Source organism: Bubalus bubalis, chromosome X, assembly GCF_019923935.1.
Source record: "Bubalus bubalis isolate 160015118507 breed Murrah chromosome X, NDDB_SH_1, whole genome shotgun sequence".
In the NCBI taxonomy this organism is placed as follows: domain Eukaryota; kingdom Metazoa; phylum Chordata; class Mammalia; order Artiodactyla; family Bovidae; genus Bubalus; species Bubalus bubalis.
In genome coordinates, this window is record NC_059181.1 from 51,225,818 (window position 1) to 51,251,463 (window position 25,646).

General features: G+C 40.2%; 1 protein-coding gene across 7 annotated transcripts in view; it reads left to right on the forward strand.

Moving 5' to 3' along the window:
- Nucleotides 1-25,646, forward strand: part of FAM120C (family with sequence similarity 120C) — a 133,338-nt gene that overhangs the window by 40,681 nt on the left and 67,011 nt on the right. For 6 of the 7 annotated variants that reach the window (XM_044937229.1, XM_006068992.3, XM_025276953.2 and 3 more), the window contains exons 2-4: nucleotides 8,464-8,710; nucleotides 10,252-10,334; nucleotides 15,115-15,243. In XM_044937229.1, the coding sequence (XP_044793164.1) occupies nucleotides 8,464-8,710; nucleotides 10,252-10,334; nucleotides 15,115-15,243 (459 nt within the window). Of the gene's footprint in view, nucleotides 1-8,463; nucleotides 8,711-10,251; nucleotides 10,335-15,114; nucleotides 15,244-25,646 lie in introns of those variants that run through there. The other variant, XM_025276955.2, reaches the window with a different exon arrangement.

Here is a 25,646-nt window from a genome sequence, read left to right on the forward strand (position 1 = left end):
CTTTGGACAAGGGATATCTCCTCACCGCCGCCCCTTCTGACCTTGAATGTGGAATAGCTCCTCTAGGCCCTCCATGCTGCTTTTGGGAACTCAGTTCCCTGACCAGGGATTGAATCTCAGCCATGGCAGTGAAAGCCTGGAATCTTAACCACTAGGCCACCAGAGAACTCCTTGAGACAGGGTATTATTAATAAACTCTTGTTAATTTTATTCAGTGAAATAATAGTGTGTCTGTCATTTTTAAGTCTCTGTTACAGATATATAATGAAGTATTTAGAGGTCATTTGATATCTGAAACTTACTTTCAAGTGTACCAGAAATGACCAGTGATCATATGAAAAGATGATCAATATCACCAATCATTGGAAAAGTGCAAATCAAAACCACAGTGAGCTATTACTTCATACTCATTAAGATAACTAGTATTTAAAAAAGGAAAATAGGTGTTGGTGACGTAGAGAAATTGGAACCCTTGTGCACTGTTGACAGGCACCTCAAACAATGCAACCACTATGAAAAACAATATAGAGTTTCCTTTAAAAATTAAAAATAGAATCGCCATATGATCCAGCAATTCCACTTCTAGGTCTTTATCCAGAAGAACTGAAAGCAGACTCTCAAAGGTATATTTGCACACCCATGTTCATAGCAGCACTATTCACAATAGCCAAGAAATGGAAGCAACCTAAATGTCCATTGATAAAGAAGATGTATATACATACAATGGAATATTGTTCATCCTTAAAAGGAATAAAATCTTACTACATGCTACAACGTGGATGAACCTTGAAAGCATTAAGTTGAAATAAGCCAGTCACAAAAGGACAAATACTGTATGACTGCCCCAAATAGTAGTAAAATTCATAGAAACAGAAAGTAGAAAAGTGATTGCCGGGGGCTGAGGCAGGGGGAATGGGAGTTGTTTAATGGGTATAAAGTTTCAGACTTTTAAGTTGAAAAAGTTCTAGAGCTCTGTCTCAAGGTGAGTATATTTATCACTGAATTATACACTTCAAAAAATGGTTTAAGATGGTAAATTTTATGTTGTGTGATTTTTCTTATCACAGTAAAAACTTATATTTAAAAAATGCCATACAAAAGAAAGCAGATGAAAGAAGAATGACTTAACATTGATATATGAAACTGGATAATGGTGTCATGAAGGTTCATTATGCTAGTCTCCTTACCTTTCTGTTTTGCAATTTTCCATAATCAAAAGCTTTTAAAGTGAGTTAGTGAGCTTAGGATTTGTGAGCAGAGCTAAATTTTAATCCTAACTCCACTTTTAAAAAACTGAGATATAATTTACACACCATAAAACTCACCATTTTAAAGTATACGATTCAGTGTCATTTAGTTACTTCACAGAATTGTGCAACTATTACCACTATCAAATTCCAGGAGTCTTTTTATCATCCCCAAAAGGAAACCCAGTATCTGCTAGCAGTCATTCTCCAATTCTCCTTCCTCCAGTCCCTGGCAACCACTATCTTTCCATCTTTGTATATTTCCAATACTGGACAATTTATTGGAAATAAAAGTCTGTTTGTGGGACTTCCCTGGTGGTCCAGTGGCTAAGATGCTACACTGAAAAAGTAGGGGACCAGGATTCAATACCCAGTCAGGGAAGTAGATCCCGTATACCACAACTAACGATTCCAAGTATATTAACTAAGACCTGGAGCAACCAAATAAAATTTTTTTTAATATGTATTTGGCTGCTTTCACTTTATAATTTTTTCAAGATGCATTCATGTTGTAGCATGAATCAGCATTTCATTCCTTTTTATGGTTGAATAACATTCCCTCTTATTAATATACTCTCTTTTGTTTATCTGTTTATTAGTTGATGAACATTTGGGTTGTTTCCATTTTTTACTTTTGTGAATAATTCTACAAACACGTACAAGTTTTTGTTTGAATGTATGTTTTTAATTCTCTTGTATATATACATCTGTGAGTGCAATTATTGGATCGTGTAATAACCCCATATTAGCCATTTGAGGAACTCCCAGACTGTTTTCCAAAGTGACTGCACCATTTTACACTTCTACCAACAATGTATGGAGGATTCCAGTTTCTCCACACTGTTGTTATTTTACATTTTAAAAATTATAACCATGTTAGTATGTCTTAATTGGTTTCTCATTGTGGTTTTTTGATTGGCATTTCTCTAATAACTAATGATGTTGAACATCTTTTCATGTGCATATTGGCTAGCTTCATTTTTTAGCTGTGTGACTTTGGTCGAGTTCTTCAACCTCTGAGCCTTGTTATTCTGTCATCTGTAAAAGGGAGATAATAATGCATCATGATGTTATTGAAAGGTTAATAGACATGAGGTGTACTTGGAACAGTGCCTGGTACATAGTAGGTACTCAGTTGATACCTAATATTACTTTGCTACTTGATATCTAAATAACCTGCGGTCTAGGAAGACTTTTCCCAGTGACACTGGTACATCAATTGTTGAAGTCAAATACTCAGATGATAGTGCCCTGTTATTTGCCAGGGCTGCTTTCCCTTTTTACAACCTGTGTAGGCCTTTCTTTGCTATTCTGTCAACCCCAGCTCTATGTCCTTTCTAAGTGTTCGTTAGGACTGTGAAGGATACACATGAGAGTAACAAGGAATCTGTGGTCTTACAACTTGGCAGGTGATGATATTGTTGAGTTACTTCCTTGACGGTGTCAACTGTCTCAGTGCTGTAAGAGTTAAGAGGAAAGAAATCATGTAAGAGGGGGCCTATGGAAAGTATTTGGAACATTGGAAAAGAGAGGCAGTGTGGTATTCTAGGCAGGGAAACCAAGGGAGCAAAGAAAAGGAAACAGTAATCTTGGAGAAGGGTAGCTAGGAAACTAGCCTGGTAGGAGTAGGGTGCTGGGGAATTATGATATTATTGTTCTCTTGTTTTCCATTATTTACCCCAGAATATGTAGTGAAGGAAGTTTTATACCTGGCATCATGAGACTTTTGTTCTAATCTTGGTTCTGCTACAGATTAACTAGGTAACCATGTCAAGTCATCTATCTTTTCTAGGGGGCTAGTTGCTTAAGCAGCAAAATGAGTCATTGGGCATATGTATATCATATCACTTTGATGTGCACTTTAATTATAGCTCAGTTTTTAAAGAATCTGCCTGAAATGTAGGAGACCCCTGTTCGATTCCCAGGTCAGGAAGATCTGGGAATAGGCTACCCACTCCAGTATTCTTGGGCTTCCTTTGTGGCTCAGATGGTAAAGAATCCACCTGTAATGTGTGAAAAGTTGTTGCTGAACCATGAAAAGATGCCGGGATTCTTGGCCTCCGGAAGAGAGGAATTCAATCTGGGACCAGAGACGAGGCTTGATCACTCAGAGCATTTGTGTAATAAAGTTTTATTAAAGTATAAAGGAGATAGAGAAAGCTTCTGACATAGGCATCAGAAGGGGGCAGAAAGAGTACCCACTTGCTAGTGTTAGCAGTGGAGTTATATACTCTACAGTGAATCAAAAGAATGTCTGGAGGTTGTAAAGACCAGACATCCTGGAATGTGAAGTCAAGTGGGCCTTAGAAGGCATCACTATGAATAAAGCTAGTGGAGGTGATGGAATTCGAGTTGAGCTATTTCAAATCCTGAAACATGATGCTGTGAAAGTGCTGCACTCAATATGCCAGCAAATTTGGAAAACTCAGCAGTGGCCACAGGACTGGAAAAGGTCAGTTTTCATTCCAATCCCAAAGAAAGGCAATCCCAAAGAATGTTCAAACTACCGCACAACTGCACTCATCTCAGATGCTAATAAAGTAATGCTCAAAATCTCCAAGCCAGGCTTCAGCAATACATGAACTGTGAACTTCCTGATGTTCAAGCTGGTTTTAGAAAAGGCAGAGGAATCAGAGATCAAATTGCCAACATCCACTGGGTCATTGAAAAAGCAAGAGAGTTCCAGAAAAACATCTATTTCTGCCTTATTGACTATTCCAAAGCCTTTGACTGTGTGGATCACAATAAACTGTGGAAAATTCTGAAAGAGATGGGAATACCAGACCACCTGATCTGCCTCTTGAGAAACGTGTATGCAGGTCAGGAAGCAATAGTTAGAACTGGACGTGGAACAACAGACTGGTTCCAAATAGGAAAAGGAGTACATCAAGGCTGTATACTGTCACCCTGCTTATTTAACTTATATGCAGAGTACATCTGGAGAAGGCAATGGCACCCCACTCCAGTACTTTTGCCTAGAAAATCCCATGGACGGAGGCGCCTGGTAGGCTGCAGTCCATGGGGTCGCTAGAGTCGGACACGACTGAGCAACTTCACTTTCACTTTCATGTACTGGAGAAGGAAATGGCAACCCACTCCAGTGTTCTTGCTTGGAGAATCCCAGGGACAGGGAAGCCTGTTGGGCTGCCGTCTATGGGGTCGCACAGAGTCAGACACGACTGAAGCGACTTAGCAGCAGCAGCAGAGTACATCATGAGAAATGCTGGGCTGGAAGAAGCACAAGCTGGAATCAAGATTGCCGGGAGAAATATCAATAACCTCAGATATGCAGATGACACCACCCTTATGGCAGAAAGTGAGGAGGAACTAAAAAGCCTCTTGATGAAGGTGAAGGAGGAGAGTGAAAAAGTTGGCTTAAAGCTCAACATTCAGAAAACTAAGATCATAGCATCCGGTCCCATCACTTCAATGGAAATAGATGGAGAAACAGTGGAAGCAGTGGCAGACTTTATTTTTTGGGGCTCCAAAATCACTGCAGATGGTGACTGCAGCCATGAAATTAAAAGACGCTTACTCCTTGGAAGAAAAGCTATGACCAACCTAGATAGCATATTCAAAAGCAGAGACATTACTTTGCCAACAAGGTCCATCTAGTCAAGGCTATGGTTTTCCCAGTAGTCATGTATGGATGTGAGAGTTGGACTGTGAAGAAAGCTGAGCGCTGAAGAATTGATGCTTTTGAACTGTGGTGTTAGAGAAGACTCTTGAGAGTCCCTTGGACTGTAAGGAGATCCAACCAGTCCATCCTAAAGGAGATCAGTCCTGGGTGTTCATTGGAAGGACTGATGCTAAAGCTGAAACTCCAATACTTTGGCCACCTCATGTGAAGAGTTGACTCATTGGAAAAGACTCTGATGCTATGAGGGATTGGGGGCAGGAGGAGAAGGGGACGACAGAGGATGAGATGGCTGGATGGCATCACCGACTCGATGGACATGAGTTTGAGTGAACTCCGGGAGTTGGTGATGGACTGGGAGGCCTGGCTGTCCTGTGCTGGGATTCATGGGGTTGCAAAGAGTGGGACAGGACTGAGCAACTGAACTGAACTGTAAAGACCTCACCAGACCTACTCCCATAATTTACATTTTAAGATAACAGGATTAGCCAGAGGGTTTAATTCAGAGACTGTCCTCATGCAGGATACATTATTGTTATATAGTCCTTGTAAAGACCAGACCTACTCCTATAATTTACATTTTAAGACAACAGGATTAGCCAGAAGGTTTAATCCAGAGACTGTCCTCAGGCACGATACATTATTGTTATATAATCCTTGTAAAGACCAGACCTACTCCCATAATTTACATTTTAAGATAACAGGATTAGCCGGAAGGTTTAATCCAGAGACTGTTCTCAGGCAGGATACATTATTGTTATATAATCCTAAGGAATGTAGAGGAAAAAAAGTTTGTCCTTTCTTCCTCCTTGAGAATTCCAGACCCGTCCCTCCTTGGGGACCCCTAGACTTCTTATCAACCTGCCTAGGAAGTGACTCTCTCATTTGGGAGACCTGGGTTCAATCCCTGGGTTAGGAAGATCCCCTGGAGAAGGGAAAGGCTACCCACTCCAGTATTCTGGCCTAGAGAATTCCATGGACTGTTAGTCCATGGGGTCACAAAGAGTCGGATATGACTGAGTGACTTTCGCTTTCACTTTAAATGTGTAATAATTCTGTATGTCAGTTATACCTCAATACAACTTTTTTTTAATGAGTAATTAGATTAGCTCAATGGTTCTTAATTAGGAGTGTGCATCAGAACCTACTGGAAGCTAGTTTTGGAATATAGGCATTCCAGTCACATTCAGGAGATTGTTTCAGCAGATCTGAGGTGAGGCACAGGTTTGTAGATTTTGAAAATGCTTTCCAGGTGATTGTGATTTATATTCCTTATGAGAGCCATCAGATTTGTTAAAGATCACTAGTCTTTGACTTTCTAGGGCTGAAATCACTTGGATGGTGGCATAATCAACTGCACACCAGTTAAAGGTAATGTGTTGTTGTAGAAAGACCATGGGCTTTGGTGTCAGTCTTATCTGTGTTCCTGTTTCCCAGCTCTGTAGCCCTGAACATGCCACATCACTTCTCTGAGCCTCAGTTTCCTTACCAGAACCACAGGACTTATAATGCCAACATAGTCAGGTTTTTATGATGAGAAAGAACATATCACAGTCAGCACTATGCCTGATACAATGTAGATAGATGCTCAGTCAGTGACTGGTATGAGAGGTATATGCTGGAAGAAACTGTCACCAGGGGACAGCCCAAAACTGTACTCCTACCCAGACCCATCTGGAGTTAATTGTAAATATGTTGTGGCGCAAAGTAAGGTTTTTTGCTTCCTTTGCCTGGATATCAAATAAATACAGACCTTGCTTTGTTATTTGCTTACCAGTGTCCCTCCCTCTGCTGTGACTTAATATGTGACATGGCTCTGTACTGCAACTAGAGCCTCTTTCCATAGCTTAGAGAAAGCTTAATGCATTGAAACTCCTGTCAGACTCCAGAAGAACTGCTGCTGCTGCTGCTAAGTCGCTTCAATCGCGTCCGACTCTGTGCAACCCCATAGACGGCAGCCCAACCGGCTCCCCCGTCCCTGGGATTCTCCAGGCAAGAACACTGGAGTGGGTTGCCATTGCCTTCTCCGCCAGAACTAACATTCCTCTAAAACTTAAATTAAAAATTAAGTCAATTGAGTTCAACAAAATTATTGAGGTCTGTAGGCTCTGGAGACAAACTCCAGGCTTTATTCCTTCCAGCTGTGTGACCTTAGAGATGTAAAATGGAGATAATAATAATAGTTATGGCCTCATTGGATTGTTTTGAGTATGAAATGAATTAATACATGTAAAGTAATTGGAACATTACTTAGCACATAGTATACGTTCAGTATCTGTTAGTAACTATTATTCATACTGCAGTGCATAAGATCTTATGTGGGAGCCAGGAATACAGAGATTATAAAGTTTCTGCAGTCAAGGAACTTAGTATGGCAGAACCAGTATGCAAATCACTTTAGTATCCTTTATGTAGAGCAATAGATGTGTGCACAAGAAGGGCACTTAACAGTCTGCCTCTATTACATTAAAAATAGTGCTCTCCAGGAAGAAGCCTGGTAGAATGGGAAGTGTGCATTCTAGAGTCAGATCAGCTTGGGTTTGTATACCTGTGTATACACCCTCATTATGCAACTTTGGGGGCAGCCAACCTCTCACACCCTTAGTTTTTCCATTTCTAAAATAGAGTGAAGTTTCTGACTTCTAACTGTTGGAAGTACCCCATTTAGGTGCCCTGTGGGCCAAGGTGCTCCTAAGAAAAAGAGCAGGGATTTTATAAAAAGAGTTAGATGAACTTAGATTCAGGCTCTAGTTATATGTTATTTAACCTTTCTATGTCTGTTTCCACTTGTATGTTTTTTCATTTATATCTGCCTTGTCCTTGATTGTTCTGTTGATGAGATAATATATGTAAAGCACACACAGTATATAGAAGGTACTAAGCAGTATATAATAGCTTTATTATCTTTCTAACAAAGTTCTCATCTATTATTAAAGTAAAAACTTAAATATTATAAACCATGTTAATTTCAATATTCTTTTAAAGAGCTTCAGGCCATAGTTCCATGCAGGGGAGTCAAAAAACTGGTCATTTGAATGAACAAATGGATAATGCTGCCTGTGTTTACAGGAATAATCCAGTTTAGGCTAGGAGAGGCTTTCTTTATTTTAAGAGTATTTTGTTCAGCCTTGTGTTGTGCTGTGCTTAGTAGTGTCTGACTCTTTGTGACACCATGGACTGTAGCCCGCCAGGCTCCTCTGTCCATGGGGATTCTCCAGGCAAGAGTACTGGAGTGGGTTGCCATGCCCTACTGCAGGGGATCTCCCCAACCCAGGGATCCAACCCAGATCTCCTGCATTGCAGGTAGATTCTTTACCAGCTGAGCCACTGGGGAAGCCCAAAAATACAGAAGTGGGTAGCCTACCCCTTCTCCAGGGGAACTTCCAACCCAGTAATCAAACTGGTGTCTCCTGCATTGCAGGCAGATTCTTTACCAGCTGAGTTACCAGGGAAGCCCTTTTTAGTTTTATATAGTCTTAAATTTCAACAAACTATAAAATTCAGTTTCTAGCCTTTCTGACTTTTAAACAAATATAGGTCAGCTTTTGTTGCATGACGTGTTCTCTTTTTCCCTCCTAGGTCTTTCAGAGCCTTGAAGACCACCATTTGGAAGTGGTGGCTTTCTTCAGGGAAAATGGCTTCCATGGTCTTCTTGCCCATGACTCCGAGTATGCACTCTACAATATTCCATCTTACTATAGTTCCCATGCTCTGAAGCTGAGCTGGAATGGAAAGAACCTCACCACCAACCAGTTTCTGATGCAGGAGGTGGCCAAGCAGCTAGGCCTGAAGCGGATGAATTTTCCCATATTTGCTGCACTGCTAGGTAGGTGGTCCAAAGAACAGACTCTAATGATCATGTAAGTTCCCTCTTTCAGTGTTAAGAGATGAAAACCAGAGCAATGGTTATCACTGTTGGATTTATCTTCTGAAACTTTGCACGCCAAACACTGTGCTTTGGGGCTTCTTACTAGAAACTCAGCATGTTTTATTATTAATTAATACAGGATATTCCAGAATATTATTTTGATTCTTATAAAACTTTTTCTTTCATTACATTCTGTAAGTATTTTATGCAGAGTACTGTCTTAGGCCAAATATCTTACTAGCCCTAGGCAACTTTGGTTTCCCACTCAGAGCATTAGCATCTCTTCCCCACTGTTTAACTTTAGATCAAGAACACAAATCATTCTGCATATTTTTCTTTTTGTTTCTCTTGTGCTAACATTTTATTATGAAAATTCCCAAAAGTACAGCAAAACTGCAAGAATTTGCTCTGAAAATCCTGTTTCTACCACCTGTATTCTGCCAATAACATTTTGCTAAACTTGCTTTATAGTATATCTGTCTTTATATCCATCTATCAGTTTTTCTTTAAAAAATGTATTTCAAAGTTACTGCAGACTGTTGATTATGTTTGATTTAGTTTTCCAAGTACTGACAGCATGAAAGTTAATATCTTGTCTCAGGTGTGACCTCTGTTTATAATCCCAAAGGATTTGAGCTTGGATAATCTAGTGGAGTCTGGAGAAGGCAATGGCACCCCACTCCAGTACTCTTGCCTGGAAAATCCCATGGACAGAGGAGCCTGGTAGGCTGCAGTCCATGGGGTCGCTAAGAGTCGGACGCGACTGAGCGACTTTACTTTCACTTTTCACTTTCATGCATTGGAGAAGGAAATGGCAACCCACTCCAGTGTTCTTGCCTAGAGAATCCCAGGGACGGGGGAGTCTGGTGGGCCGCCATCTATGGGGTCGCACAGAGTCGGACACGACTGAAGCGACTTAGCAGCAGCAGCAGCAGCAGCAATCTAGTGGAGTCAGCACAAGTTTTGGAATTAGGCCTTGGACAAATCACTGAAGTTACACCTCCTGGTTTCAGTTTCCTCATCTGTGAAATGGAATAATAATACCTCACAGTGTTATTGATAAGATTAAGTGAAATAAGATATATAAAATGCCCAGCACTTAGTAGGCAGTCAGCAGTTGGTGGCTATTATTATAAAAGGCAGCATAACCAGGTGACAGAAAATAGTATGTACTTTGGAGCCAGACAGTCCTAGATTCTTAGCCTGGTGTGGGCACTTATTAGATGTGACACCTTGGGTAAAGTCAAGAGACTTGCTCAAACCTGTTTTCCTATCTATAAAAATGGAGATAATATTACCATACACAGTTATTATAAAGATGATATATATAATGTATGTGATTCATAGTAGATAATCAAACATAGTTACTGTAGTTGTTAAATTAAGAACATAGATATGTATGAATTATTTGATTGTCTTTTTTCCCCAAAGTCCCTTCATGGCCTGGAGATTCTAAGAAAACATTTGTACAGTCAATAAATGACAGATATACTTTATAGGTAATCACATTCTCCCAGATGAGGACCTGGCTGCTTTTCACTGGAGCCTCTTGGGACCAGAACATCCCCTTGCATCACTTAAGGTAATGTGCCCCATTTCCTGCCTGTGCATCCATGCCTAGAGGACATCACGTTTTGATTGGAATTTTGATAGAGTAAATCTTTCATTAGGCTTAAATTATTTCAGATACTTAGAAAAAAATTATAATTATAGTTGAAATTATAATTATGGTTGAAAAGGAGAAACTCAGTTTTCTACCTAATGTATAGGGAAAAATCTAGTTATCCCCCCCTGTGTCGTTTTTCCCTGTGTGTTCCTCTCTCTCACACTACTACCACTGTCACATAGAGTACTTCATTTTTGACACTTCTAGTCACTAAACATGTGAGTTTTCCTCGCACCAAACAATCTTCTGTGATACTAGCTGGGTATCCTACAATTTAACTCAATTCTAACACTACTACCTGGAGATAGTGTCAGATTGCACAGGTTCAGGACTCAATTCCAAGGACCACCCCACCCCCCACACACTTTCAGATAGCAGGTGCAAGCCCAGGTTGTCACGTGTGCTTCTTACTAACCAACTAGCTATAGTTTTGAGGTTTCAACAACTCCCTTCTCGGGTTCAATAAATTTGTTAAAGCACCTCATAGAACTCAGGGAAATACATACTTACATGTATCAGTTTATTAAAGGGTATGATAAAGGATGCAGATGAACAGCCAGATGAAGAGATACATAGGATGAGGTCTGGGAGGATCCTGAGCACAGGAGTGCTCTTACCACCTAGGAAATTACAAAGATTTTAGGTGCTCTATGCCAGGAACTGGAGAAGGCAATGGCAACCCACTCCAGTACTCTTGCCTGGAAAATCCCATGGACGGAGGAGCCTGGTAGGCTGCAGTCCATGGGGTTGCGAAGAGTTGGACACGACTGAGCGACTTCACTTTCACTTTTCACTTTCATGCATTGGAGAAGGAAATGGCAACCCACTCCAGTGTTCTTGCCTGGAGAATCCCAGGGATGGGGGAGCCTGGTGGGCTGCTGTCTGTGGGGTCGCACAGAGTCGGACATGACTGAAGCAACTTGGCAGCAGCAGCAGCATGCCAGGAACTGCAGTCAGAGAACAATATATGTTTTCTACTATCTCACACCCTTATTATCTTAAGTATTCATACAAACCTATGAAGAAAAATATTAATACTAATACGCTAGTAAATAAAAAAATGAGCAAAGGAAAGAAGCAGACAATTCACAAAAGAGGAACTAGAGTGGCCAATAATATGACTAGGTGTTAAACCTCACTAGTGATCAGACATGCAAATTAAATGAGTAGTGTGATTTTTTTTTAACCTAACAGTTTAGAAAATATTGAAAGATTAGTCTACCCACTCCTGTCAAGGCTGTATTGAGACTGGTGCTGTCATATACTTCTTGTGGTAGTATAAGTTGGTGGTGGTATTACACTTCCCTAATCCTTTCACTCTCCTAGATGTCTGTTTCACATCTTTCCTTCTCTCCTCAAGCCTCTAATTCTCCTTCCTTGCTCATTCTCAGCTCATGACCTGGCTTCCTATTTCACTCAGAAAATTGAAGCAATGGGAGCAAAACTTCCACCAGGTCCCACCCTTTCAACTTCTCACCTGCATGCTCTGCCTGCCTTGGATGACTTATCATTGTTCCTGTCTTAGGCCAACCCTTCTGCTTTTATGCTAAATCCATGCCTCCTTGCTAACTTAAGGACATCACTTCAGAAGTTCTCCCCTCTTTCTCCCACATCATTTTCCCTCTCTCATTGGCTCTTTCCCATCAGATGCATAAGCATGCATCCATCAGAAAAAATAAAACCTGCTCTTGATTTTACTCCCTCCACCCAAGCTACTGCTCCATATTTCTTCTTCCCTTTTAGCAAACTCTTCTAGAGAGTTGCCTATGTTTGAGCTGTTTACTATCCCCTTTCCCTCTTCTCTCTTCACTTTGCTGTGCTGAAATTGCTTTGAACAGTAACCAGTGACTGTGATGTTAATAAATCTAATGGCTAGCTCTGTTTTCATCTTGCTTGACTAATCAGCAGTATATGACCCACTTGCTCACTCTCTGAGAACATGTTATTCACTTGGCTTTAAGGACCCTATTCTCTTGTAATCCTACCTACTTCACTGGCTGCTGCTTCTGTCTCCTTTGCTGTTTTCTTGTCTTATGTACTTAACTTTGGAGTGTCCCAGAGTTCTATCTTCAGTCCTTTCTCTCTTCTATCCACACACACTGCCTTGGTGATTGATCTCATCTGGGGTCATGACTTTAAATACTATATGTCCATTAATGACTCCTAAATATACGTCTCCAGCTTTGATCTCGCATTTGAACTCTAGCTCCCAATATCTAATAGCCTACTAAACATGTCAAAGAAACACATCCAAATGGAAACCTCTGATCTTTCCCCTAAACCTGTTCCTTTCCACAGCCTTCCCTAATTTTCATTAACAGCAACTTCATCCTCCTAGTTGCTCAGTCTGAAAGGCTTGGCGTCATCCTTGACGTCTCTCTTACTCATGCTCCACCTCTCCTCTGGTCAGGAAATACCATCAGTTCTTCCTTCAAAATATATCCACTTCTCACCATTTTCATAGCTACTACCTTGGGCAAGCCATCATTCTTGCCTGGATTATTATACCACTTTACTAACTATTGGTCTTCTGCTTTCACTATTTCATGTCCCAATACCTCTCACCCCCAGCCCCAAATCTATTCCCAGTACAACAGCCAGAGTCATTTTAAAAACTGACTAAAATCATGTCACTTCTCTTTTTAAAATTCTCTAATGGCTCTTCATATCACTCACCTAATCTTTACCATGGCCTACAAAGCCCTATGCTGTCTGGCCCTCTTGTACAGCTCTGATCAAATTGCCAACATCCACTGGGTCATCAAAAAAGCAAGAGAGTTCCAGAAAAACAACTAGTTCTGCTTTATTGACTATGCCAAAGCCTTTGACTGTGTGGATCACAATAAACTGTGGAAAATTCTAAAAGAGATGGGAATACCAGACCACCTGATCTGCCTCTTGAGAAATCTGTATGCAGGTCAGGAAGCAACAGTTAGAACTGGACATGGAACAACAGACTGGTTCCAAATAGGAAAAGGAGTACATCAAGGCTGTATATTGTCACCCTGCTTATTTAACTTAAATGCAGAGTACATCATGAGAAACGCTGGGCTGGAAGAAGCACAAGCTGGAATCAAGATTGCTGGGAGAAATATCAATAACCTCAGATATGCAGATGACATCACCTGCATGGCAGAAAGCAAAGAGGCACTAAAGAGCCTCTTGATGGAAGTGAACGACAAGAGTGAAAAAGCTGGCTTAAAACTCAACATTCAAAAAACTAAGATCATGGCATCCGGTCCCATTACTTCATGGCTAATAGATGGGGAAACAATGGAAACATGACAGACTATTTTCTTGGGCTCCAAAATCACTGCAGACGGTGACTGCAGCAATGAAATGAAAAGATGCTTGCTCCTTGAAAGAAAAGTTATGACAAACCTAGACAGCATATTAGAAAGCAGAGGCATTACTTTGCTGACAAAGGTCCATCTAGTCAAAGCTATGGTTTTTCCAGTAGTCATGTATGGATGTAAGAGTTGGACCATAAAGAAAGCTGAGTGCCAAAGAATTGATGCTTTTGAACTGTGGTGTTGGAGAAGACTCTTGAGAGTCCCTTGGACAGCAAGGAGATCAAACTAAAGGAAATAAGTCCTGAATATTCATTGGAAGGACTGATGGTGAACCTGAAGCTCCAATACTTTGGCCACCTGATGCGAAGAGCTGACTCATTTGAAGACACTGATGCTGGAAAAGATTGAAGGCGGGAGGAGAAGGGGATGACAGAAGATGAAATGGTTGGATGGCATCACTGACTTGATGGACATGAGTTTGAGTAAGCTCCAGGAGTTGGTGATGGATAGGAAAGCCTGGCATGCTGCAGTCCATGGGGTCACAAAAACACGACATGTGTATGCAAGGACATGACTGAGCTACTGAAGTAAACTGAACTGAAAAGCTTTTAAGAAGTTGATAGCCTTTTACGTAACAATTATCATTCTAGAAAACATGTAATTAGATAATTAGAAGGTGGACAACAAGTCATACCTACATTTCACCATAACATTTTAAATTTTCAAGCATCACAAAAATAGAAAAAGTAATATATAGTTAGCTGTCACTGTAACATCTTCCATAGCCAGTAGTTGTTAACATGTGGCCATAGTTGCTTGAGTTTTTGTTGTTGTCGTTGCTCTTACTCATATATTTTAAAACAGATGCCAGTCCTCAAGTTATTTCACTCTCACGTTCTTTGATATGCATCTGTAAAACATATGAGCATTTTCTTACGCAGGCACAATGCCATTATTACTCCTAAGAAAATTAATGATAATTTCTTGATATCATCTTAATATCTAATCCATTTTTAGATTTTCCTGCTTGTCTTACAAAAGCTTTTTTGTGGTTACTTCAAATCAGGATCTAAACATGATTCATACATTACCTTTAATAGCAGAAATTTGGAAACAGCTAAAATGTATCATGACAATTTATCATGATTAATTATGGTAGTGCCGTAAACAGTAATCTTTGGTGTGGGATTATGCTGATATGGTTTTTTTTTTCTTTCTTTATCCTTTTTAATCTTGATTCCAAGTGTTCTGTACTAAAAATTGGGGGGAAATTAATTTAAAGAAAAGATGATAACTATCTCTCAGTGGATTTACTGAATTTGAATTCTGTATCTCACCCCATCTCACCCTTTTTCTTAATGATCCATCTTAGACATCAATGTGCTTTGCTTATCTCCTTCTAGGTCAGAGCTCATCAGCTGGTTCTTCCTCCCTGTGATGTGGTAATCAAAGCTGTTTCTGAGTATGTTAGTTCCATCAAAGACCCCTCAAACCTGGATGTGGTTGGGAAGGATGTTTTCAAACAGTCTCAGGTAAGCTAGCCTTCACCTTCCTAAGAATGGCCAGTTTTCTTACTTCACAAGTAGCACCAGCAGATTTGATCATTTTTGTGCTGCCTGCCTTCTCTCCTCCTAGGTGCTTATCTTCTCCCATCTTACAGACTAGAGCCCCAAAGTTTCTTTTAGAAAACATCACTAGGCCTGGATTTAAAGGATTTTTTTTTTACCTTTTTTCTACTGATTATTAAAGTTATATGAACTCATTCTACAGAATTTAGAAAATGTCACTTACACTCTCATTACCCAGAAACAGCATGCCATAGTTATCACTCTGGCATATATCCCTCTCTTTTTTTTCAGTGTATATTTTAATATAAAGGAGGTCTTGCTTATTGGAGGAAAAAGAGTGCTGAAAAAGGCTACTTAAGTACGTCCATATGAAACAACAGTGTTTCATTATTAATAGTGAAAAAAAGGGCTCACCTGGGATTTTATCTTGTGAAATGAAACTAAAAGTTAGGAAAATAAGTTAGTTTTATTTTTGACAATTTCATTTATACTTATCCTCTGGGTTTTTCAGTTCTATTTTAAATTTAAAAGTCAATAAAACTGACTTGTATGGTTATATGGATTTTTAAAACATGTATAGATTTGTGTAGCCAATATCACAATCAGGATCAGAACAGTTGAACCTTCCCTGAAATTTCTCATGCTGTCCCTTCATAATTACACCCAAACTCATCCCTAATCCCTGGAAACTACCAGTCTATTCTCTGTCATACCTATATCTTTTAGAGAATAGTATGTGAATGGAATCATAGAGTATGTAATCTTTTAAGAATGGCATTTTTCATTCAAAATAATGCCTTTGAGATTGTTTTAAGTTGTTGAATGTTGCATCTATGGACAATTCGTTCCTTTTTATTGCCATAGTATATATTGTGTCACTCTATGTCATTTTCTTTATGCTTTCACCCCTAGAGAATATTTCAGTTGTTTCCAATTTTTGATGGTTCAAATACAGCTTCTATAAACATTTCTGTACAGGTTTTTGTATGAATACGTTTTCATTTCCCTACTGTAATACCTAGCAATGGAAATTCTGGGTCATATGGTAAGAGTATGTTTTACTTAAACTTTATTTTTTTCTTTTTTTAAAATTTATTTTAATTGGAGACTGATTACTTAACAGTATTGTAGTGGTTTTTGCTATACATTGACATGAATCAGCCATCGGTGTACATCTGTTCCCCATCCTGAACACCCCTCCCACCTCCCTCCCAATCCCATTTCTCTAGGTGCTGAGTCATCCCAGTACACCAGCCCTGAGCACCCTATCTCATGCATCAAACCTGGACTGGTGATCTGTTTCACATATGATAATATACATATTTCAATGCTATTCTCTCAAATCATCCCACCTTCACCTTCTCCCACAGTGTCCAAAAGATTGTTCTATACATCTGTGTCTCTTTTGCTGTCTCGCATATAGGGTCGTCATTGCCATCTTTCTAAATTCTATATATATGCATTAATATACTGTATTGGTGTTTTTCTTTCTGACTTACTTCACTCTGTATAATAGGCTCCAGTTTCATCCACCTCATTAGAACCAATTCAGATGTATTCCTTTTAACAGCTGAGTAATATTCCATTGTGTATATGTACTGCAGCTTTCTTATCCATTCGTCTGCTGATGGACATCTAGGTTGCTTCCGTGTCCTGGCTATTATAAACAGTGCTGCAATGAACATTGGGGTACACGCGTCTCTTTCAATTCTGGTTTACTCAGTGTGTATGCCTACCCAGCAGTGGGATTGCTGGGTCATATGGCAGTTCTATTTACAGTTTTTTAAGGAATCTCTACAATGTTCTCCATAGTGGCTGTACAAGTTTGCATTCCTACCAACAGTCTAAGAGGGTTCCCTTTTCTCCACACCCTCTCCAGCATTTACTGTTTGTAGATTTTAGGATAGCAGCCATTCTGACCAGTGTGAGATGGCACCTCATTGTGGTTTTGATTTGCATTTCTCTGATAATGAGTGATGTTGAGCATCTTTTCATGTGTTTGTTAGCCATCTGTATGTCTTCTTTGGAGAAATGTCTGTTTAGTTCTTTGGCCCATTTTTTGATTGGGTCATTATTTTTCTGGAATTGAGCTGCAGGCGTTGCTTGTATATTTTTGAGATTAATTCTTTGTCAGTTGCTTCGTTTGCTATTATTTTCTCCCATTCTGAAGGCTGTCTTTTCACCTTGCTTATAGTTTCATTTGTTGTGCAGAAGCTTTTAAGTTTAATTAGGTCCTATTTGTCTATTTTTGCTTTTATTTCTAATATTCTGGGAGGTGGGTCTAGAGGATCCTGCTGTGATTTATGTCAGAGAGTGTTTTGCCTATGTTCTCCTCTAGGAGTTTTATAGTTTCTGGTCTTACGTTTAGATCTTTAATCCACTTTGAGTTTATTTTTGTGTATGGTATTAGAAAGTGTTCTAGTTTCATTCTTTTACAAGTGGGTGACCAGTTTTCCCAGCACCACTTGTTAAAGAGATTGTCTTTTCTCCATTATATATTCTTGCCTCCTTTGTCAAAGATAAGGTGTCCATAGATGCGTGGATTTATCTCTAGGCTTTATTCTTTTATTCTTTCCTTGAGAAGCCCATGAACAGTATGAACAGTATGAAAAGGCAAAAAGATAGGACACTGAAAGATGAACTCCCCGGGTCGGAAGGTGCCCAATATGCTACTGGAGATCAGTGGTGAAATGATTACAGAAAGAATGAAGAAATGGAGTCAAAGCAAAAACAACACCCAGTTGTGGATGTGACTGGTGATGGAAGTAAAGTCCAATGCTATAAAGAGCAATATTACATAGTAACCTGGAATGTTAGGTCAATGAAACAAGACAAATTGGAAGTGGTCAAACAGGAGATGGCAGGAGTGAATGTCGACATTCTAGGAATCAGCGAACTAAAATGGACTGGAATGGGTTAATTTAACTCAGATGACCATATTATCTACTACTGTGGGTGGGAATCCCTTAGAAGAAATGGAGTAGCCATCATGGTCAACAAAAGAGTCTGAAATGCAGTACTTGGATGCAATCTCAAAAACGACAGAACGATCTCTGTTCGTTTCCAAGGCAAACCATTCAATATGACAGTAATCCAAGTCTGTGCCCCGACCAGTAGTGCTGAAGAAGCTAAAGTTGAATGGTTCTATGAAGACCTACAAGACCTTCTAGTACTAACACCCAAAAAAGATGTCCTTTTCATTATAGGGGACTGGAATGCAAAAGGAGGAAGTCAAGAAATACCTGGAATAATGGGCAAATTTGACCTTGGAGTACAGAGTGAAGCATGGCAAAGGCTAACAGAGTTTGGCCAAGAGAATGTGCTGGTCAAAGCAAACACCCTCTTCCAACAACACAAGAGAAGACTCTGCACATGGATATCACCAGATGGTCAATATCGAAATCAGATAGATTATTTATTTGCAGCCAAAGAAGGAGAAGCTCTATACAGTCAGCAGAAACAAGACTGGGAACAGACTATGGCTCAGATCATGAATTCCTTATTGCCAAATTCAGAAAACCACTAGACCATTCAGGTATCAGTTCAGTTCAGTTTAGTTGTTCAGTCATGTCTGACTCTGCGACCCCATGAATTGCAGCACACCAGGCCTCCCTGTCCATCACCAACTCCCAGAGTTTACTCAAACTCATGTCCATCGAGTCGGTGATGCCATCCAGCCTTCCCATCCTCTGTTGTCCCCTTCTCTTCCTGCCCTTCATCTTTCCCAGCATCAGGGTCTTTTCAAATGAGTTAGTTTTCCACATCAGGTGGCCAAAGTATTGGAGTTTCAGCCTCAGCATCAGTCCTTCCAATGAACACAGAGGACTGATCACCTTTAGAATAGACTGGTTGGATCTCCTTGCAGTCCAAGGGACGCTCAACAGACTTCTCCAAAACCACAGTTCAAAAGCATCAATTCTTCGCCGGTCAGCTTTCTTCACAGTCCAACTCTCACATCCATACATGACTACTGGAAAAACCATAACCTTGACTAGATGGACCTTTGTTGGCAAAGTAATGTCTCTGCTTTTCAATATGCTGTCTAGGTTGGTCATAACTTTCCTTCCAAGGAGTAAGCGTCTTTTAATTTCATGGCTGCAGTCACCATCTGCAGTGATTTTCAAGCCCAGAAAAATAAAGTCTGACACTGTTTCCACTGTTTCCCCATCTATTTCCCATGAAGTGATGGGACCAGATGCCATTATCTTCGTTTTCTGAATGTTGAACTTTAAGCCAACATTTCACTCTCCTCTTTCACTTTCATCAAGAGGCTTTTTAGTTCCTCTTCACTTTCTGCCATAACGGTGGCGTCATCTGCATATCTGAGGTTATTCATATTTCTCCTGGAAATCTTGATTCCAGCTTGTGCTTCTTCCAGCCCAGCATTTCTCATGATGTACTCTGCATATAAATTAAACAAGTAGGGTGACAATATACAGCCTTGATGTACTCCTTTTCCTATTTGGAACCAATCTGTTGTTCCATGTCCAGTTCTAACTGTTGCTTCCTGACCTGCATATAGTTTTCTCAAGAGGCAGGTCAGGTGGTCTGGTATTCCCATCTCTTTCAGAAATCCCTTAGGACAATACAATGGAAGTGACAAATAGATGCAAAGGATTCAATCTGATAGACAGAGTGCCTGAAGAACTATGGACAGAGATCCGTGACATTGTATAGGAGGCAGTGATCAAGACCATCCCCAAGAAAAAAAAATGCAAACCGGCAAAATGGTTGTCTGAGGAGGCCTTACAAATAGCCGAGAAAAGAAAAGAAGCAAAAGGCAAAGCAGAAAAGGAAAGATATGCCCATCTGAATGCAGAGTTCCAAAGAATAACAAGGAGAGATAAGAAAGCCTTCCTCAGTGATCAATGCAAAGAAATAGTGGAAAACAATGGAATAGGAAAGACTAGAGATCTCTTCAAGAAAATTAGAGATACCAAGGGAACATTTCTTGCAAAGATGGGCTCAATAAAGGACAGAAATGGTATGGACCTAACAGAAGCAGAAGATATTAAGAAGAGGTGGCAAGAATACACAGAAGAACTATACAGAAAAGATCTTCATGATCCAGATAATCACAATGGTGTGATCACTCACCTAGAGCCAGACATCCTAGAATGCAAAGTCAAGTGGGCCTTAGGAAGCATCACTATGAACACAGCTAATGGAGGTGATGGAATTCCAGTTGAGCTATTTCAAATCCTAAAAGATGATACTGTGAAAGTTCTATACTCAGTATGCCAGCAAATTTGGAAAGCTCCACAGTGGCCGTAGGACTTGAAAATGTCAGTTTTCATTCCAATCCCAAAGAAAGGCAATGCCAAAGAATGCTCAAACTACTGCACAATTGCACTCATCTCACATGCTAGTAAAGTAATGCTCAAAATTCTCCAAGCCAGACCTTAACAGTACATGAACCGTGAACTTCCAGATGTTTAAGAAAAGGCAGAGGAACCAGAGATCAAACTGCCAACATCCACTGGATCATGGAAAAAGCAAGAGAGTTCCAGAAAAACATCTATTTCTGCTTTATTGACTATGCCAAAGCCTTTGACTGTATGGATCACAACAAACTGTGGAAAATTCCTAAAGGGATGGGAATACCAGACCACCTGATCTGCCTCCTGAGAAATTTGTGCAGGTCAAGATGCAACAGTTAGAACTGGACATGGAACAACAGACTGGTTCCAAATCAGGAAAGGAGTACGTCAAGGCTGTATATTGTCACCCTGCTTATTCAACTTATATGCAGAGCACATCGTGAGAAACGTTGGACAAGATGAAGCACAAGCTGGAATCAAGATTACCAAGAGAAATATCAATAGCCTCAGATATGCAGATGACACCACCCTTATGGCAAAAAGTGAAGAAGAACTAAAGTGCCTCTTGATGAAAGTGAAAGAGGAGAGTGAAAAAGTTGGCTTAAAACTCAACATTCAGAAAACTTAAAGTCATGGCATCTGGTCCCATCACTTTATGGCATATAGGTGGAGCAACAGTGGATACAGTGACCGACTTTATTTTGGGGGGCTCCAAAGTCACCACAGATGGTGTCTGCAGCCATTAAATTAGAAAACACTAGCTCCTTGGAAGAAAAGTTATGACCAAGCTAGACAGCATATTAAAAAGCAGAGACATGCCTTTGTCAACAAAGGTCCGTGTAGTCAAAGCTATGGTTTTTCCAGTGGTCATGTATGGATGTGAGAGTTGGAGTATAAAGAAAGCTGAGTGCCAAAGAATTGATGCTTTTGAACTGTGGTATTGGAGAAGACTCTTGAGAGTCTCTTGGACTGCAAGGAGATCCAACCTCTCCATTCTGAAGGAAATTAGTCCTGAATATTCTTTGGAAGGACTGATGCTGAACCTCCAATACTTTGGCCACCTGATGAGACGAACTGAGTCTTTGGAAAAGACTCTGATGCTGAGAAAGATTGAAGGTGAGAGGAGAAGGAGACGACAGAGGATGAGATGGTTGAATGACATCACGGACTCAACGGACATGAGTTTGAGCAAGTTCCAGGAGATGGTGAAAGACAGAGGAGCCTGGCGTTCTGCAGTCTGTGGGGTCACAGAAAGTTGGACATGACTGAGCGACTGAACAACAGCTAAAAAATTTTTATATGAATGAAGAATAAGTTTTCCAAACAAAATTTTCTGATAGCTCTCATACCCACTAGGTCACGTTTAACTTTCTAGCACAATTTAAGTGCTGTGTTTGTTTTAATAAAAAGCATACTTGGGTTATATTTTCTTAAAAGATTTACGTTCTTTTGATATTCAAATCATTCTTTTTTCAAGTGCCTTTCCTGCCATGATCTTTCATAATTCTCTCTTACATCATTGTTGAAGACTAACTGTAACAGATCCTCATTGGTCTGTGACTTCCAGCATAATGTGAGCCATCTTCCATCATGTCTCTTTACTTTGGGAAATCCTGACTTTATGACACATTTACCTGTTCACTTTGTTACTTTGCATTGCAGTTTCAGCTGTTTGCATGAGACAATTATGAAGAGATTGACCCACAAAAAAAGAAATTGCCATGTTCGGTAGAGAGAGATCCTAGTATTTATTAAGCAGGGAATACTGTTTAAATGGAGAATACATTTTCCTGCTGATTTTTTATTGTGATAAAAATGCATATAAAATTTAACATCTTAAACATTGTAAATATATGTTCAGTGGTATTAATACATTCGTAATATTGTGTAACCATCACCATCATTCATCCCTATAACTCTTATTATCTTGTAAAACTGAAAATCTACAACCATTAAAAGATAAGTCCCCATTCTCTCCTCCCTCTCTGCCTATTCTACTTTTGATCTCTGATTTTGACTACTTTACATACTTCATATAAGTGGAATTATACTATATATAGGAAATTCCCAGTGGCTTAGTGGTAAAGAATCTGCCTTCAGTGCAATAGGCGCAAGAGACACAGCTTCAGTCCCTGGGTGAGGAAGATCCCCTGGAGAAGGGAATGGCAACCCACTCTAGTATTCTTGCCTGGATGGACAGAGGAGCCTGATGGGGCTACAGTCCATGGGGTTGCAAAGAGTCGGACATGACTGAGCGTGCTTGCATATGCATTTGCATTTGCAATGGACTTATTTCAGTTAACATAATGTACTTAAGATTTTTCCATGTTGTAGGATGTGTCAGAATATCCTTCCTTTTTAACATTGAATAATATTCTGTTGTCCCTTTCATGAATCATAGCCTTGTAATGGCAAAGGGGCTTGTATAACTCAGTGAAGCTGTAAGCCTTGCTGTGCACGGCCACCCAAGATTGACGTGGTCCACTGGATGAGGAAATGTCCACCCACTCCAGTATTCATGCTTGGAGAACTCCATGAACAATATGAAAAGGCAAAAAGATATGACACCGGAAGATGATGGTTATAGCAAACACCCTTTTCCAACAACCCAAGAGACAACTCTGCATGTGGACATCACCAGGTGGTCAAAACCAAAATCAGACTGATTATGTTCTTTGCAGCTAAAGATGGAGAAAGTCTATATACAGTCAGCAAAAACAAGACCTGGAGATGACTGTGGCTCAGATCATGAGCTCCTTATTGCAAAATTCAGACTTAAATTCAAGAGAGTAGGGAAAACCACTAGGCCCATTCAGGTATGACCTAAATCAAATCCCTCATGATTATACAGTGGAGGTGATGAATAGATTCAAGGGATTAAATCTGGTAGACAGAGTGCCTGAAGAACTATGGATGGAGGTTCATAACGTCTTACAGGAGGCAGTGACCAGAAGTGTCTCAAAGAAAAAGAAATGCAAGAAGGCAAAGTGGTTGTCTGAGGAGACTTTACAAATAGCTGAAGAAAGAAGTGATGTGATAGGTAAGGGAGAAAGGGAAAGATACCCATCTGAATGCCGAGCTCCACAGAATAGCAGGGAGAAATAAGAAGACCTTCTTAAGTGAGCAATGCAAAGAAATAGAGGAAAACAATAGAATAGGAAAGACTAGAGATCTCTACAAGAAAATTGGATATATTGAGGGAATATTTCATGCAAGGATGGCCATAATAAGGACAGAAATAGCAAGGACTTAACAGATTAAGAAGAGGTGGAAAAAATACACAAAACAACTATACAAAAAAGGTCTTAATGACCTGGATAATCACGATGGTGTGGTCACTCACTTAGAACCAGACATCCTGGAATATGAAGTCAAGTGGGCTTTAGGAAGCATTATTGTGAACAAAGCTAGTGGAGGTGACGAAATTCCAGCTGAGCTATTTAAAATCCTAAAAGATGATGCTATTTAAAGTGCTGCACTCAATGTGCCAGCAAATTTGGAAAACTCAGCTGTGCCCATAGGACTGGAAATATCAGTTTCATTCCAATCCCAAAGAAAGGCAATGCCAAAGAGTGTTCAAACTACCATACAGTCATGCTCATTTCACATGCTAGCAAGGTAACACTTAAAATCCTTTAAGCTAGCCTGGGAAAATCCCATGGACAAGGAGCCTGGTAGGCTGCAGTCCATGGGGTTGCAAGGAGTCGGGCACGATTGAGCGACTTCACTTTCACTTTTCACTTTCATGCATTAGAGAAGGAAATGGCAACCCATTCCAGTGTTCTTGCCTGGAGAATCCCAGGGACGGAGGAGCCTGGTGGGCTTCTGTCTATGGGGTCGCACAGAGTTGGACACAACTGAAGGGACTTAGCAGCAGCAACAGCAGGCTTCAACAGTACAGGAACCAATAACTTCCACATGTATAAGCTGGGTTTCAAAGAGGGAGAGGAGCCAGAGGTCAAATTGCCAACATTAATTGGATCGTGGAGAGAGCAAAGAAGCTCCAGAAAAAAAAAATCTACTTCCGCTTCACTGACTATGCTAAAGCCTTGACTGTGTAGATCACAACAAACTGGAAAATTCTTAAAGAGATGAAAGTACCAGACAACCTTACCTGTCTCCTGAGAAATTTGTATGCAGGTAAGAGACACGGGTTTGATCTCTGGGTAGGGAAGATCCCCTGGAGGAGGAAATGGCACCCATTTCCAGTGTACTTGGGGCTTCCCTGGTGGCTCAGCCAGTAAAGAATCCGCCTGCAATGCAGTAGATGCAAGAGAAGTGGGTTCAATCCTTGGGTTCAGAAGATACCCTGGAGGAGGAAATGCAGCCCACTCCAATATTCTTGCCTGAAAAATCTCATGGACAGAGGAGCCTGGCAGGCTACAGTCAGTTCAAACGGTTGCAAACAGTTGGACCTGACTGAGCGACTAAGAAAGCAAGAAGCAACAGTTAGAAACAGACATGGAACAACTGACTGGTTCAAAATTGGGAAAGGAGTACAACAAGGCTATATAATGTCACTCTGCTTATTTAATTATATGCAAAGCATCATGCAAAATGTGGGCTGGATGAATCATAAGCTGGAACCAAGATTGCTGGGAGAAATATCAATAACCTCAGATATGCAGATGATACCACTCTAGTAGCAGAAAGTGAAGAGGAACTGAAGAACCTCTTGATGAGGGTGAAAGAGGAGAGGGAAAAAACTGGCTTGAAACTCAGCATTAAAGAACTAAGATCATGGTATCTGGTCCCATCACTTCATGGCAAATATAAGGGGGAAAAGTGGAAGCAGTGACAGATTTTATTTCCTTGGGCTCCAAAATCACTATGGACAGTGATTGCAGCCATGAAATTAAAAGACGCTTGCTCCTTGGAAGGAAAGCTATGACCAACCTAGACAGCAAATTAAAAACCAGAGACATCACTTTGTAGACAAAGGTCTGTATAGTCAAAGCTATATTTCCAGTAGTCATATACGGATTTGAGAGTTGGACCACAAATAAAGCTGAGTACCGAAGAATTGATGCTTTTGAATTGTGGTGT